General features: G+C 34.1%; 1 protein-coding gene across 4 annotated transcripts in view; it reads left to right on the forward strand.

The window, feature by feature from the left end:
* TRPC1 (transient receptor potential cation channel subfamily C member 1) overlaps positions 1–15,619 on the forward strand; it is a 73,182-nt gene that overhangs the window by 42,518 nt on the left and 15,045 nt on the right. For all 4 annotated transcript variants that reach the window (XM_044251535.1, XM_044251537.1, XM_044251534.1 and 1 more), the window contains 3 exons: positions 1,462–1,798; positions 12,825–12,964; positions 14,605–14,748. In XM_044251535.1, coding sequence (XP_044107470.1) covers positions 1,462–1,798; positions 12,825–12,964; positions 14,605–14,748 — 621 coding nt within the window. The remainder of the gene's footprint in view (positions 1–1,461; positions 1,799–12,824; positions 12,965–14,604; positions 14,749–15,619) is intronic.

The raw sequence follows: 15,619 nt of genomic DNA on the forward strand, positions 1-15,619 counted from the left end.
TACATATTTAACGTGGCTATTAATTAAATCATTATTATATAGAGGGATGGCAAGGACAGCAGTCAGTCCTTTGATATTGGGGGAAAGGGAGAAACCACTAGTTTCTCCCTTAGTAGTTTGGGATGCTACTAAACTGGGTAGTTGATGGGAGGAAAAGCTATTTCTTTCTGCAGTATTTCATCTTGAGAGACAAATTAAGATCCCTTAAGAGCACTAGAATCTGAGCAGAAGAATGAAGTAAGACTTAACTGCCAAAAACAAGTATAGTATATAGGAAATTCCTTTTTTTTTTTTTTAAGATTTTATTTATTTATTTATTTAAGATTTTATTATTTATTTGAGAGAAAGAGCATGAGCAGTGGGGAGGGGCAGAGGGAGAAGGGAAGCAGACTCCATGCTGAGCAGGGAGCCTGACCTGGGGCTCAATCTCAGAACCCTAAGATCATGACCTAAGCCAAAATCAATAGTCACATGCTCACCAGATTGAGCCACCTGGGCACCCAGGATAAATAATTTTAAAACAGAAGATTGGCCAATTCGTTTTTAATATATTAATGACATTATGATCACTTTGGTCATTTCAAACCTGATCACATAATTGTACCCACAGTTACCAGAATCCTTAAGTTATACTTCACAACTTGAGCATTATATTGGGAAAATACTGCTTCTGAAATTAGTAAACTAAGAAGCTTTGTAAACTTTGGTAAATTGATTCCTATACTTGAACTAGAATTTCCCTCTTATTTGGCAATATATATTTTTTTTCTTACACAGAATTCAGTTTTAAGCAGCTTGAGAGTATAATACATTTTAAAAAATTCTCAGTGTTTTCATGGAGCATAAATGTATCTGATGTTTAGACTTGGATTGCTTTGCTATCTTAGTATCTTGGTTTCTTCTAACTGGAATCAGTAGTTCTTCTAGAAAGAAGTGTTTTCCTTTGGTTTGTGGTTGTTAACTTTGAAATTTCACAAACATTATGAGAGTCTCTATAAATTAAATTTTGCAAAATGGCTAAGTAGGCTATTAATATTAATACTTAAATACTACATGAATCAGGCACTATTCTAAGAGCTTTATATTTAATCCTTGTAACAAGTTTATGGGTCGAGACTATTATCCCCATTTTATAGATGGGAAATTTGAGGCTGAAAGATGTTTAAAGACTTGCTCAAGGTCAATTATTAAGTGGCAGAACCTGGATTTGAATCCAGGTAATCTGGCTCCAGAGTCTATGCTCTCAACCTCTACATTCTTTTATTACATATAAGAAAAACAAAAAACAAAAAATTATGTGAATTGTGTAGAATTGATTTTAAACTATTAATACTTTGATTATCAGTTAAATAATGGTATTATCAAATTGTATCTAGAGGCAATTTATTGTTAATTATTAATATAATGAATAGTTATTAATAGTTATTTATTTTTGTGTATATATGTATGTGTTCTTTTCAGTTTGTCTCACAGTCTAACTGCCAGCAGTTCCTGAACACTGTTTGGTTTGGACAGATGTCAGGTTACCGACGTAAGCCCACCTGTAAGAAGATAATGACAGTTTTGACAGTTGGCATCTTTTGGCCAGTTTTGTCACTTTGTTATTTGATAGCTCCCAAATCTCAGTTCGGCAGAATCATTCACACTCCTTTTATGAAATTTATTATTCATGGAGCATCATATTTCACGTTCCTGCTGTTACTAAACCTCTACTCTCTTGTCTACAATGAGGATAAGAAAAACACAATGGGACCAGCCCTTGAAAGAATAGACTATCTACTTATACTGTGGATTATTGGTAAGTGTCAAGTTTATTCAAAAGATTCCCCTTTTATATAGCCCTTAGTTCTCCCTTACTTGCTGGCATTACAAACATGTGTGTTCACTTTATAATTTTAAACTGTTTGCACAGCAAGAATTTGAACACTTTCATGTTCATTGAAGACTTAACTAACATTTTTGTAATGGTAAATGATCCTGAACTTGATAAGGGAGCAGATCTCTTATTTAATATTACTTAATTATTTGGAAGTGAAAAATTCTTTATTCTCAGTGTCTAAAATTGTTTATCATTAAAACAGAAAAATTGTGCTGATGAATGCTTTTTTTGGGTATAAGAGTATGAATCTTCTTAGGTACTTTGAAATGTAATATATATTATACTTTGTTGCATTTGAAGAGTTAACTATTTTTTTTTATTAAAACATTAGTTTCCCTTTTAAGAACCTATGAACTGGGGTGCCTGGGTGGCTCAGATAGTTAAGTGTCTGTCTTTGGCTCAAGTCATGATCTCCAGGTCCTGGGATGGGGCCCCATCTCAGGCTCCCAGCTCATTGGGGAGTCTGCTTCTCCCTCTCCCTCAGCCTCTCCCCCTGCTTGTGCTCTCTCTCCATCTCTGTCTCTGTATCTCTTTAAAATGAATAGTTTTAAAAATGAACCTTTGAACTTACAAGGTTATATCTTTATCTTTGTTATAGAAACATTATTTGAATTTAGATTTAAAGGATTCCCTGGTGACTCAGTATTTGAATATGAATCAGTTCTTTGTAATGATAACCAGATCATTTTAGAAATGGCCAGGTTTTTTAAATATAAGAAACTTTATTTTCTGAAAATCGTTTTTATGAGTGTTATGCTATTTGATAAATATTTTAAATGACCTCCTGCAGTTGTTACAACTCTTGCCCTTTTTTTGTGGGGAATGGAAGGGAGTTGAGATATAATCACATTGTCTATGGTCTTTTAATGACATCTCCTTTATTTCCTTCTGTATCTTCAACCTTGTTTTGTTTTTGTTTTTAAATTCAATTTAGTTAACACATAGTGTATTATTAGTTTCAGGGGTAGAATTTAGTGATAAATCAGTTGCATTTAACACCCAGTGCTCATTACGTTAAGTGACCTTCTTATGCCCATCACCCAGTTACTCCATTACCCTCCACCCACCTCCCCTCCAGCAGCCCTCAGTTTGTTTCCTATAGTTAAGAGTCTCAAATGGTGTGCCTTCTTCTCTGTTTTTATCTTATTTTATTTTTCCTTCCCTTCCTCTGTGTTCATCTCTTTTGTTTCTTAAATTCCACATGAGTAAGGGGGCCCTGGGTGGCACAGTCGGTTAAGTGACTAACTCTTGGTTTCAACTCAGGTTGTGAACTCAGGGTCATGAACTCAGAGTTGTGAGATCGAGCCCTGCATGGGGCTCTGAGCTCATCAAGAAGTCTGCTAAGTTTTCTCTTTCCATCTCCCTCCGCCCCTCTCCACACTTGCTTGCACTATCTCTCAAATAAGTAAATAAATCTTTAAAAAAAATTCTACATATGACTGAAATCATATGGTATTTGTCTTTCTCTAGCTAACTTATTTCATTTAGCATAATACCCTCTAGTTCCATTCATGTCATTGCAAATGGCAATGTTTCGTTCTTTTTGATGGCTGAGTAATATTTCATTATATATAGATTATATATATATAATCTAATAGATTATCGAGATAGCTCTATTATCTATCTATATCATATATTTCTATATATAAATATTTACATATCTATATATGGATATTATCTATATATAGGTATTATATAGCTATATAGGTATTATATATATAGCTATATATAGGTGTTATATAGCTATATAGATAATTATATAGATTATATAGATTATATATAGATTATATAGATTATATAGATTATCTATATAGCTATATAATATATATAATATCTATATATTTTATCTATATTATGTAGATAATATCTATATAACTATATATTATATATATAGATAATATCTATGATATTATCTATAATTATCTATATATCTATATATCCATATATTATCTTTATATATCATGTAATATATAAATAGATATACATATATATGTATTATATATATATAATATATATCACATCTTCTTTATCTGTTCATCGGTTGATGGATATCTGGTGTCTTTCCATATTTTGGCTATTGTGGACGTTGCTGCTATAAACATTGGGGTACATGTGCCCTTTAGAATCACTATGTTTGTATCCTTTATTTATTTATTTATTTATTTTTTAAATATTTTATTTATTTATTTGACAGAAAGAGATCACAGTAGGCAGAGAGGCAGGCAGAGAGAGGGAAGGGAAGCAGGCCCCTGCTGAGCAGAGAGCCCGATGTGGGACTCGATCCCAGGACTCTGAGATCATGACCTGAGCCGAAGGCAGCGGCTTAACCCACTGAGCCACCCAGGCGCCCTGTTTGTATCCTTTAGATAAATACCTAGTAGTGCAGTTGCTGAGTTGTAGGATAGTTCTATTTTTAACTTTTTAAGGAATCTCCATGCTGTTAATTTTAGCCATTCTGATTGGTGTGAGGTAGTACCTCACTGTGATTTTGATTTGTATTTTCCTGATGGTAAGTGATGTTGACCATTTTTTCATGTGTCTATTGGCCATTTGTATATCTTCTTTCGAGAAATGTCTGTTCATATCTTCTGCCTGTATCTTGACTAGATTTTTGGGGGGAGGCTGTTGAGTTTGTTAAGTTCTTTATAGATTTTAGATACTAGCCTTTTGTCTGTGTGATACGTCATTTGTGATTATCTTCTCCCATTCTATAGGTTGCGTTTTAGTTTTGTTTATTGTTTCCTTTTTCAGCCTTGTTTTTAAACTCAGCATTTCTCACCCATCTTTTTGCTATTTTCTATAGAGTAAAAGATACTAAAATTTAGTATTTTCTATGGTATAAAGCAGTGATCGATCAATATGTTCTTTATTGATTTAATTATTAAATAATTTGAGAAAATTACTGTATCATTTTCACTTTTAGTTTTCTTTCAGCTATAAAAATAATGTGCATGTTTTGGAATTTTAATTTTTATTTGGAAGTTAGTTCATTTTAAGCAACTGGATCAGAGTTTTACTTTTAAAAGTGTTCAAACCATTGTGTATTAACATTTAAAATTAGGTAGATAAAGTAAAAATACCACACATCTGAATTCTCGGTTAAAGGGAATTAAGTAATTTCTTCTTCTTCTTTTTTTTTTTAATTTCTTTTCAGTGTTCCAGAATTCATTGTTTATGTACCACACCCAGGTTCCATGCAATACGTGCCCTCCATAATACCCACCACCAGGCTCACCCAACCTCCCACCCCCCAAATAATTTCTTGTTAATATTTTCTTCTTCTGTATTTCTGCTATTTTTATCTAAAATTTAATATTTTAATTTAGGAAGTAATTTATACCTTATCATGTGTAATTCCAAATTGCTTTGTTATAAAGCTTTCTAATCTGAAACTTGTTTATATTGTTTTTTGAATAGGTTTAAAAAATTTTGAATGGAATCTCTAAGAAGTACTTTTTCCCTCTATTTATTTAAACTACTTCTAAAAGATTGTTATATATGTCTTAGTAATAAAGGAAATTTTATATCATTTATCTGTAACCTGTTTAAATAGTCATGAGAAAGAATCTTTTATTTGTTATGTAATTAAGATTCAGGTTTCCTGAGTCTGTATAAGGATCAAATTAACATTTATATTTCTTAGCAGTAAGTAGAAACTTACTGAACTCAAAGAGTTATACACTCTTGGGATAGTGTAAATATTACTGTTATAACGGAATTTCATAATAATGGTAAAACTACTGTTACTTCTTTTTAATCATGATGGCCCTATTTTCAAAGACATTATTGAACACTTATGCACACACAATATGATTAATTTTCATATTCTGCTTCAGTAGAAGAGCATAATGTGCATTAAGCTAGTAAAATTCCTGAAAATGTTTTACTTTGCTCAGCACAGCTTCTGCTTGAAACCAATAGATCTGAATAAACCTTGCCAAGGATGTCTTCTAAGCCTGTTAATGTAATTAGATCCCTCTGGGCTTCCTTAAATATGTAGATCTGAACTTGCTCTAAGGAAACAGGTAGGAATCATTGGCCCATTTATCTAAAGGCACGTCCTCATTCAATGTATTATTTCATGCCGTGAACACAGTGACTTTTTTTTTTTTAACACAGTGACTTTTGGCTTATGATGGCTGACTTCTGTACATTTGTTTCCTGTTCTTTTCCTTGGTTCTCCAGAAAAAGTAGGGTTAAATTATAAAAAACACATAGGTAAAATGAAAACAATGTGTCAGTGAATACACGGAATATTAGTGGTATCCTTTTACTTAATTTTTTACTGTTAGGATATAATAGAATAGCTAGTATAAAAATATAAAAATAAAGATTTTATTTATTTATTTGACAGAGAGAGATGGAGCACAAGCAGGGGGAGCAGCAGGCAGAGGGAGAGGGAGAAGCAAGCTCCCTGCTGAGCAGGGAGGCCAGTTGCAGGGCTCGATCCCAGGACCCTGGCATCATGACTTGAGCTGAAGGCAGATGCTTAACTGACTGAGCCACCCAGCTGTCCCTAAAAATACATTTTTTGAAATTTAGTATATCTACTTTGTCCAAGCACAGGCAGGAATGAGATATGGTGCAACACTTGTGGAACTTATGGCCTAATTAAGGCAAAAACTTGAGAATTGCACAGATAAATGGAAAAGCACAAATGAGTTAAGTGCTGCTAAGTAAAGGTCATGGAGCTAGGAGAGCAAGCATATTATAAGGACATCTTACCAGTCAGGAAAATTGGAAAGGCTTTCTTGATGAACTGATAAATGAGCTAGATCTAAAAAATAAAAGAGTCAGCTAAGACAATTAGGAGAGGAGTATTCTAGGCTGATATAAAAGTTACATTGAGAGGCACCATGGCAAGAAGGAGTGTGGTACAAAGAAGGTACTGAGTAAATACTGGAGCAGAGAGAACAAGAGAAGCAAAATCCAAGATGAAGCTGTAGAAATGGATGGTGCTTCAGACAGGCTTGTGGGCCATGTTAAGTAATTTTGACTTTATGCTAAGAAGAATGGAAAACCATTGAAATTTTTAAGTATTTAAGTGACGTGATCAGATTTGCCTTTTGTTTTTGTTTTTGTATTTCAGATTTGCCTTTTGAAAAGATCATTTGGGCTACAATAGAGAATGGTTAGGAGGATAGGGCTGTGGCAAGAGTGGATAGAGGGAGACCAGAAGGAGGCTATTACAGATGAAAGCTGATGGTACCTTGGAGTTAGAGTTGTTATGAAAGAAAAAGAAAGAAGGGAACAAATCTGAGAGATACTTACAAAGCAAAGTCAATAGGATATGGAAATACACAGTATATAGGAGGTGAGGAAGAGTGAATTTATTAAGCAGTATAGGTATTTTGGAAAAGTATTTGGTTTGGGGATCTGTGAGAGGGTAGACCCGGAGTATGGTTTTTGGATACATCGAAATAAAAGAGATTCAAGATATCTAAAAGACAATTAGACATCATGGTCTGGAGCTCAAGAGGAAGTCCAGGCTTGAGTTAGCAATGTGTGAATAATTTGCATATTGCTTGTATATGAAATTATGGGCATGGATGAGACACTTGAGAAAGTATAAAATGAGAATAGAGGAGGTAGAAGCAGGCCTTGAGGAATCCCCAAATGGTGGGATTATAGCTTATAAGTGTTGGTTACTAATTCTAAAAAAAAATAACAACAAAAAGACCCTAAAATACATCACATTGACTAGATTCAAAGGCATTAATTATAATAGTTTAAAATTATTTTGTTCTCTTAATTCAATTCAGAAATATCAAATATGTCAAGTGTATTATTTTCATTTTGTTGTGGGGTGTTGCACAGAAGATGGGAAACCACCTGACAGTAGTCATTGTTCTTTCACTTGTCTACCTTTTTTTTTTTTTTTTTTAATCAAAAATCTTTTCCAATTCCTTTTGTAATTGTGGTCAAGAGTTCCTTTTAGGTATAATACTGCATTTTACAGAAATAAAACACTTATTTCTGGAAGCATCTTTTTTGGTTTAATGTTTCCGTGGATAGCATTTGAGTTAAAAAAATATTTGGTTTAACATTTTTGGATAGTTTTTATGTATTCACTTTAAATAGAAGCCCATCTAAGTGGAAATTTTAAAAGTATTTTCTGTGTCAGATCTGCAAGTATTTAAAAATGGTTCTCTACATAAAATATAGGTACTGTATAATTAAGATGTTATAAACAGTTTTTCAAGAATGCTTCATGTGCTTCCTAGGGAAATTATTCTGCCTACTGGTAAGCCAGAGGATGCTTCTGACTGGCTCAATGTGATCTCCACCCATATGTTATATTGCAGCACTCTATTCTTTTATTACTACGTATTCTCCTTAAAAAGATCTTATGGGGGCGCCTGGGTGGCTCAGTGGGTTGAGCCTCTGCCTTCTGCTTCGTCATGATCCCAGGGTCCTGGGATCGAGCCCCGCATCAGGCTCTCTGCTCATGGGGAGACTGCTTCCTCCTCTCTCTCTGCCTACTTGTGGTCTCTGTCTGTCAAATAAATAAATAAAATCTTAAAAAAAAAAAAGATCTTATGAATGAATTTATCATAAAACTATCGTAGGTTATAATACTATTCTCTGATACTCCTAGGAATATATTAACTATGGAGGAATTTATGGCCAAAAAAGGGAAAGGGATTTTTGTTTGTGTGTTTGGGTTTTATTTGTGTATATTTATTCATTTAGCAAATTTTTTGAGCACCCACTATGTATTAGGAATCATCCAGGACATTTAGGACATTGGTTAATAAAAACAAAAATTCTTACTCTTGAAGAGTTTCCTCTAATGGGATGAGTAAAGTCAGCTAATAATAGACATAATAAGTACACTATACCCAATGTTCAAAGGGTTAAGTACTAAGGGAAAAGAAAGGTAGAAGCAGAGTTAAGGAGTTGGGAATGGAGGACATGGGGTTTGCAGTTTGAAATAAGATGATCAGAGTAGATGGTAAGCAAAGACACTCAATAAAGGAGTTAATCAAATGGATATCTGAGTGAGGAGCTTCCAGTCAGAGGGAAAAGCTGATGTTAGGCCCCAATGCAGGACTCTTGTGTGTTCAGAGGACAGCAAGGAAGCAAGGAGGCCAGTGTGACAAGCAGTGGAAGGAAAAACTGATAGGAGAGAATGTGAGAAGGGAGAAGTGATACATGTCCTTGTAGGTCAAGAAATTACTTTAGACTCTGAGAGACATGAGATAAAAGGGAAGGTGCGGCACCCACTCTGCACAATCAGCAGCAGTGATATTGGGTTCTTGCTGACATTCATACTCGTGGTACACAAAAGGTGAGAACCTGGCCCTGGTTTACTTACTAGCTTTGTACAAGGGACAAGACAGGGAAGTACAGCATGTCAGCATTACAGCTTCAAATATATCTTTATTGGTAGTTCTTATAAAAGTCTGGGGCTATGTCCCAGTGCTATTGTGGGCACATTCATTTGTATGGGATGAGGCCGGATGGCTGGGTGTGGGCTACTCCCAGCTAGAAAAGCCCCGATTCTAGCGGCAGCTACGGCTCATGAAGCCCAAGAGTGTAGCTCCCACTGCAAGCACACTCTTAAGAGAGACATCACACAGAGAAGCCAAGGCCTATATTTCTCAACATATCTTTTTTTTTTTAATCTATTAAGAAGACTCAAAAAAATCTTTATAGATAGAATTTTTTAAATGTCACAGAGTTGAAGTCAATAAAGAAACACACCCCGTTCGCTGATGAGTTGACATTGTAAGATTCACCATCCTGGAAACTTACTAGGTATTAGAAGCTACTATATTTGGAGTACTCCAGGAAATCATATAGACAGTTATTTTTTTTAAATAACAAAATTGGAATACTCATATTAATCATAACTCTAATGTAATAAAAAATACGTTAGGGAATGGACAAATCAGTAGTCCAATAGAATAGAGAAACCGGAATTTGATTCAGTTATATATGAGATACTATTTATTATATACTTCCATTATGAATTATTTTTTAGAATTTATTTAAATCCAATTAATTAACATATATTATTAGTTTCAGAAGTAGATTTCACTGATTCATCAGTTTCATCATTTTTTTTGTAGTTTTGGCTGTGTATACTTTCAGGGTCTGTGAATCCACTTGGAGTCCTCCCAGTCCAGATGTAGTTCCCCAGTCGTTTTTATAACAGTATTGAATACAGCTGACCTTTCATATTTTTCTTAACATAGTATGTTTCTAAGGAAACCTCTTTAAAAGACAGTAATATGAGGTGGTGTTCCCATGGAGAAAGAGCTCAGACCTGTAGTTAATCCTTTCTCCTCTAGGAGTTAGTTCAGAGTTTTGAGAAGGGAAGTTAACACTTGCTTTTTTTTTTAAAGCTTAAATCACATGGTTTATTGGATCAGTATAAAACATATACCCAGTAGCAAGAGAAGAGAGATTTGGGTATAAGTTTACACTTAGAATGGAGTGGAAGGACTACAAAACCGAATCCTGTGTTAAAGATATTTCAGTTTCTCTACCATTTTTTAAATTAACATATAATGTATTATTGTTTTCAGACGTACAGGTTTGTGATTCATCAGTCTTATATAATACCCAATGCTCATTGCAATACATGCCCTCCCCAATATCCGTCATCCAGTTACTCCATCCTCCCACCCCACTCCTCTACAGCAACCCTCAGTTTGTTTCCTATGATTAAGAGTCTCTTATGGTTTGTCTCCCTCTCTGCTTTCATCTTGCTTCCTTTTTTCCTCTCTTCCCCTATAATCCTCTATCTTGTTTCTTAAACTCCACATATCGGTGAGCTCATGTGATAATTGTTCTCTGTTTGACTTATTTCACTTAGCATAATACCCTCTAGTTCCATCCATGTCATTGCAAATGGCAAGAGTTCAGTTTTTTTGAGGGATGAGTAATATTCCATTGTATATATATATACCAAATCTTTTTACTTATTCATCTGTTGATGGACATCTGGGCTCTTTCCATAGTTTGACTATTATGGCTATTGCTGCTGTAAACATTGGGGTACAGGTGCCCCTTCAGATCACTACATTTGTATCTTTGGGTAAATACCAACTAGTGTAATTGCTGGGTCGTAAAGTAGTTCTATTTTCAACTTTCTGAGGAACCTCCATACTGTTTTCCAGAGTGGCTGCACCAGCTTGCATTCCCACCAACAGTATAGGAGAGTTCCCCTTTCTCCACATCCTCGCCAACATCTGTCATTTCCTGACTTTTTAATTTTAGCCATTCTGACTGGTGTGAGCTAGTGTTTCATTGTGGTTTTGATTTATATTTTCCCGATGCCGAGAGATGTTGAACATTTTTTCATGTGTGTATTGGCCATTTGGATGTCTTCTTTGCAGAAATGTTTGTTCATGTCTTCTGCCCATTTCTTGATTGTATTATTTGTTCTTTGGCTGTTGAGTTTGCCAGGTTCTTTACAGATTTTGGATACTAGCCCTTTATTTGATATGTCATTTGCAAACACCTTCTCCCTCTGTCAGTTGTCTTTTAGTTTTGTTGACTGTTACCTTGGCTGTGCAAAAGCTTTTTTTTTTTTTTTTTTTTTTTTTTTAAGATTTTATTTATTTATTTGACAGAGAGAGATCACAAGTAGGCAGAGAGGCAGGCAGAGAGAGAGAGGAGGAAGCAGGCTCCCTGCCGAGCAGAGAGCCCGATGTGGGACTCGATCCCAGGACCCTGAGATCATGACCTGAGCCAAAGGCAGCGGCTTAACCCACTGAGCCACCCAGGTGCCCCCATGTGCAAAAGCTTTTGATCTTGATGAAGTCCCAATAGTTAAAATGGTTGAATGACCTAAGTGTGAGAAAGGAATCCATCAAAATCCTAGAGGAAACCATAGGCAGCTACCTCTTCAGTCCCACTTGCATTTTTACAAGGATTGCTGTGGTTGCTGTGTTGCAAATACATTTTAAGGAGACCAGGATAAAAGCGGGGAGACCAGGTAGGCTATTTCAGTAATCCAGGCTAGATGGTATGGTGGCTTGAAGTTGAAGAGGTAGTGACAAGGATTAGGTTCTAAATATATTTTGAAAGCAGAGCTAACAGGATTTGTTATTGCACTGAATATGTGGATTAAAAGAAATAAGAGTCGGGACGCCTGGGTGGCTCAGTTGGTTGGACGACTGCCTTCGGCTCAGGTCATGATCCCGGAGTCCCGGGATCGAGTTCCACATCAGGCTCCCAGCTCCATGGGAAGTCTGCTTCGCTCTCTGACCTTCTCCTTGCACATGCTCTCTCTCACTGTCTATCTCTCAAATAAATAAATAAATAAAATATTTTAAAAAAAATAAAAGAAATAAGAGTCAAGGATTATTCAAGGAAGTTTGGATTAAGCCACTAGAATGATGGAGTTTCTATCAACTGAGATGCGAAGAGTTCTAAGTACAGTGAATTTGGGGCAGAAATTAAAAAGTTCAGTTTGAATATGTTAGGATATCCCATTGGGGATGTAGAACAGTCAAATACATATACAAGTTGAATTTAGGAGAGGGGTTTAGAGTTACTAATTCTATAAATACAGATTGAGTTTTTGAGAGATAAATTTGGAAATCTGCCCATAGATCGTATTTAAAGCCATTAGATTAGACTTCCAAAGTCTCTGTAGGAGTAAGCATAATAGAGAAAAGAAAAGAATCAGGAACTGAGCCTTTGTGGGGTGTGTGTGTGTGTGTGTGTGTGTGTGTTTAGCATCAATTTATTTGTTTTCTTATGCTTTTTTCACATTTATTAAAATTCCTCTCTGAGAAAGATATTATCATATAAAACTTATAGTTATTTTCTTTCAAATTTTGAGAATTTTTTACTAAAAAGTTATTTTTTCTCTAAATGAAGCTATAGCTGGTATGAGTGTTCTTTATTTAATATCCTGAGTTTTAAAGTATTTTTTCAGTTTATTATTAAGAGCATTATTTAATTTTTTTTTCCTTCCTTTTTTTAGGGATGATTTGGTCAGACATTAAAAGACTCTGGTATGAAGGGTTAGAAGACTTTTTGGAAGAATCCCGTAATCAACTCAGTTTTGTCATGAATTCACTTTATTTGGCAACTTTTGCCCTCAAAGTGGTTGCTCACAACAAGGTGACTATTAGCTATGCTAATTGCAGACACAAGTGAAGTTTGTTTAGGAAAAACCTGAGATATGTAGCTGTATAACTCAGAGTTACATTGCCCCAAATCTATATCTGATGTGTTTTCATTTTAAACCTATCCCAGTGTAAGGGAATAGTCTGCATTGTTTCCTCCCTTCCAATAGTTTGAAGGATGTTAATTACCTTTTAATGTTGGTTACCTATTATATGCCAGGCACCATGGTTGACACTTGATATACTTTATCTCATTTTATCCTCACAGGGACTCTATGAGACAGATGTCCTTATCCCCATTTTGCAAATAAGGAAAACGAAGCTCAGAGATATTAAGTAACTTATCCAAGACCACACAGTAAGAAACCAAGACTGGATTTAAATCCAGGTCTGTCTAGGCATTTTCTTTCTACCAAATGCCAATTCCTTATATCTGAGCTAGGTTCATATACCTCATTAATGTGTATATATACTTAAAATGAGAACACAAAGTTACTGAAATTAATAAGTGTTAGTTATCTTTATACCTGCTAGAAAAAAGTTTAAGAATTTATTCTGTAGTGTTTTACCTCATTCAGAATCATGATTAGTATCTTCTATAGCTTACAAGGTGATATAAATGTGATATTTTTTGATGCTTCTATTTTTAAAACTTAGCATTTGACAAAAATTTAGTTTTATACATATCTTAGAATTTTATGAAGATATAAGCTCTTCCAAGCCCAGAAAAGGTAATAGATTTTATGTTAACTATCTTTGTTTAAGCCTTGAGTTTAGAATTCTTCTAAGGCATCACAGTCAAAGAACTGAGAGATAGATTTTCTGTTTTTTTAACTACTTTATAGACTATAGAAAAAAAAGGTTATTTATATCATTTTACTTTATTTTTAAAAAAAACCTCTATTCCTTTAAATGATCAGTAGTATGGAACGTGTTTGTTAGGCATTTTCAGTGACTTGAGTTGTGAAAGTACTAAGAAAATAAAAATTGGTCATAACATAGATAAATGGTTGAGGGTCATTGGTATCTTACACTGCTCTCTTTAGTTCTAGAAGTGAGGACACTTTGAGAGTGAAAGGGGGTATTAATCATTATGCCAGGAAAACTGGAATATAATTTGGGACTAACCAGGCAACTGGAACATGTGGCCACTCTATGTCTGGGTATAATAATACACTCTCTTTCTTGGTATTTAGAAGGGAGAAGAACTTCTAGGGTTCATTCTAGAAACTAGAGTTAAAGGGCTAGGTTAATTTAATATGATAGCTAATTAACTGAGAGAAAACATACTTAAATTTTACTTAATACTTAAAGTTTATGTTGTAAAATTTAAGGAAAACCAGTAAACATTTCATTCATAAAAAGTTTGACTTTTTAAAAAGTTATTTAATTTTTAAAACTTAAGAATTCCTAAGAAAACCTCTTTATATAGAGTAAGTGATATTGCCTCACATATGTAAAAAACTTTTATTTAAAATAATGTTATTTGTATTAGAAGAAGAGGACTTTATAAAACATAAAAGAGCCCCTAAAAGATATATAATTATTAGTTTTCTTTCAATAGTCAGAATATTTACTTTTATTTTCATAAGTTGAGGGAGCTATTTACCTTTGGCTTTTTCTTCTTAACTTTAGTTTCATGATTTTGCTGATCGGAAGGATTGGGACGCATTCCATCCTACTCTGGTGGCAGAAGGGCTTTTTGCATTTGCAAACGTTCTAAGTTATCTTCGTCTCTTTTTTATGTATACAACAAGCTCCATATTGGGTCCATTACAGGTAAATAATTCATTTTTCTTAAAGAAATTTCTTAGATGTCATTATTATTATATCTTGTTGTTGGTCCACTGGAACACTGTTCTCTCATGATGTTCAAGTTAAACTTTGTTTTTTATAATAATTAACAATTGAGAGGACACTGAGTGTTCATCTGCTTTGCTTTTAGCTGAATGATAATCCTTTGCTTTCAGTTATTCAAATTTTTATTAAGCTCTGGTCCATTGACCCTCTCCCTGAGCCCATAGATGTAGATTCATTTAAAATATAGTTGTACTTCAGACGATAGAGAAACATGAAAATCTGCTTTTAACCAAAATGAATCTCATATTTAAAATTTTAAGTGATAAATATGAGGGAGGTGTTGTGTAGAAAGAATTTATTCTTAATGATGATTTTGAAAATAAACAAGCTGTATTTTTAAAATACTCTTTCACTTTAATTAGTAAATATTAAGTATAATAAATTGGTAAACAGCATATTTAGAACTAGCAAGTTTCATAGAGTTCATGTAGTCCAACTTCATACTTTATAGTAATTTATACTCAAGAAATTGGGCTTTTGAGATGGTAAGTGATTTGTTCAGAGTAGTGTGATTATTATAGTGAGAGTCCAGGACTAAATTCTAAGTCCTTTTACATTAAAGAAAGGACTTGATTGATTGGTTGACTTTATTCCACATATTGTAGTAGTGATTGTTTCTAGAAGGTGGCAATCAACTCTGCTACATGACTAGCTCTACATATAATACTAATTTTTTTCTCAATAGGTAAAAATTTACTTAGAAAGTAGATTTTTTTAAGATTTTTTTTTTTTTAATTTATTTGAGAGATTGAGACAGAGAGAGTGACAGAGACCACAAACGAGGAGGGAA

This window comes from Neovison vison, chromosome 6, assembly GCF_020171115.1.
Source record: "Neovison vison isolate M4711 chromosome 6, ASM_NN_V1, whole genome shotgun sequence".
Classification (NCBI taxonomy): domain Eukaryota; kingdom Metazoa; phylum Chordata; class Mammalia; order Carnivora; family Mustelidae; genus Neogale; species Neogale vison.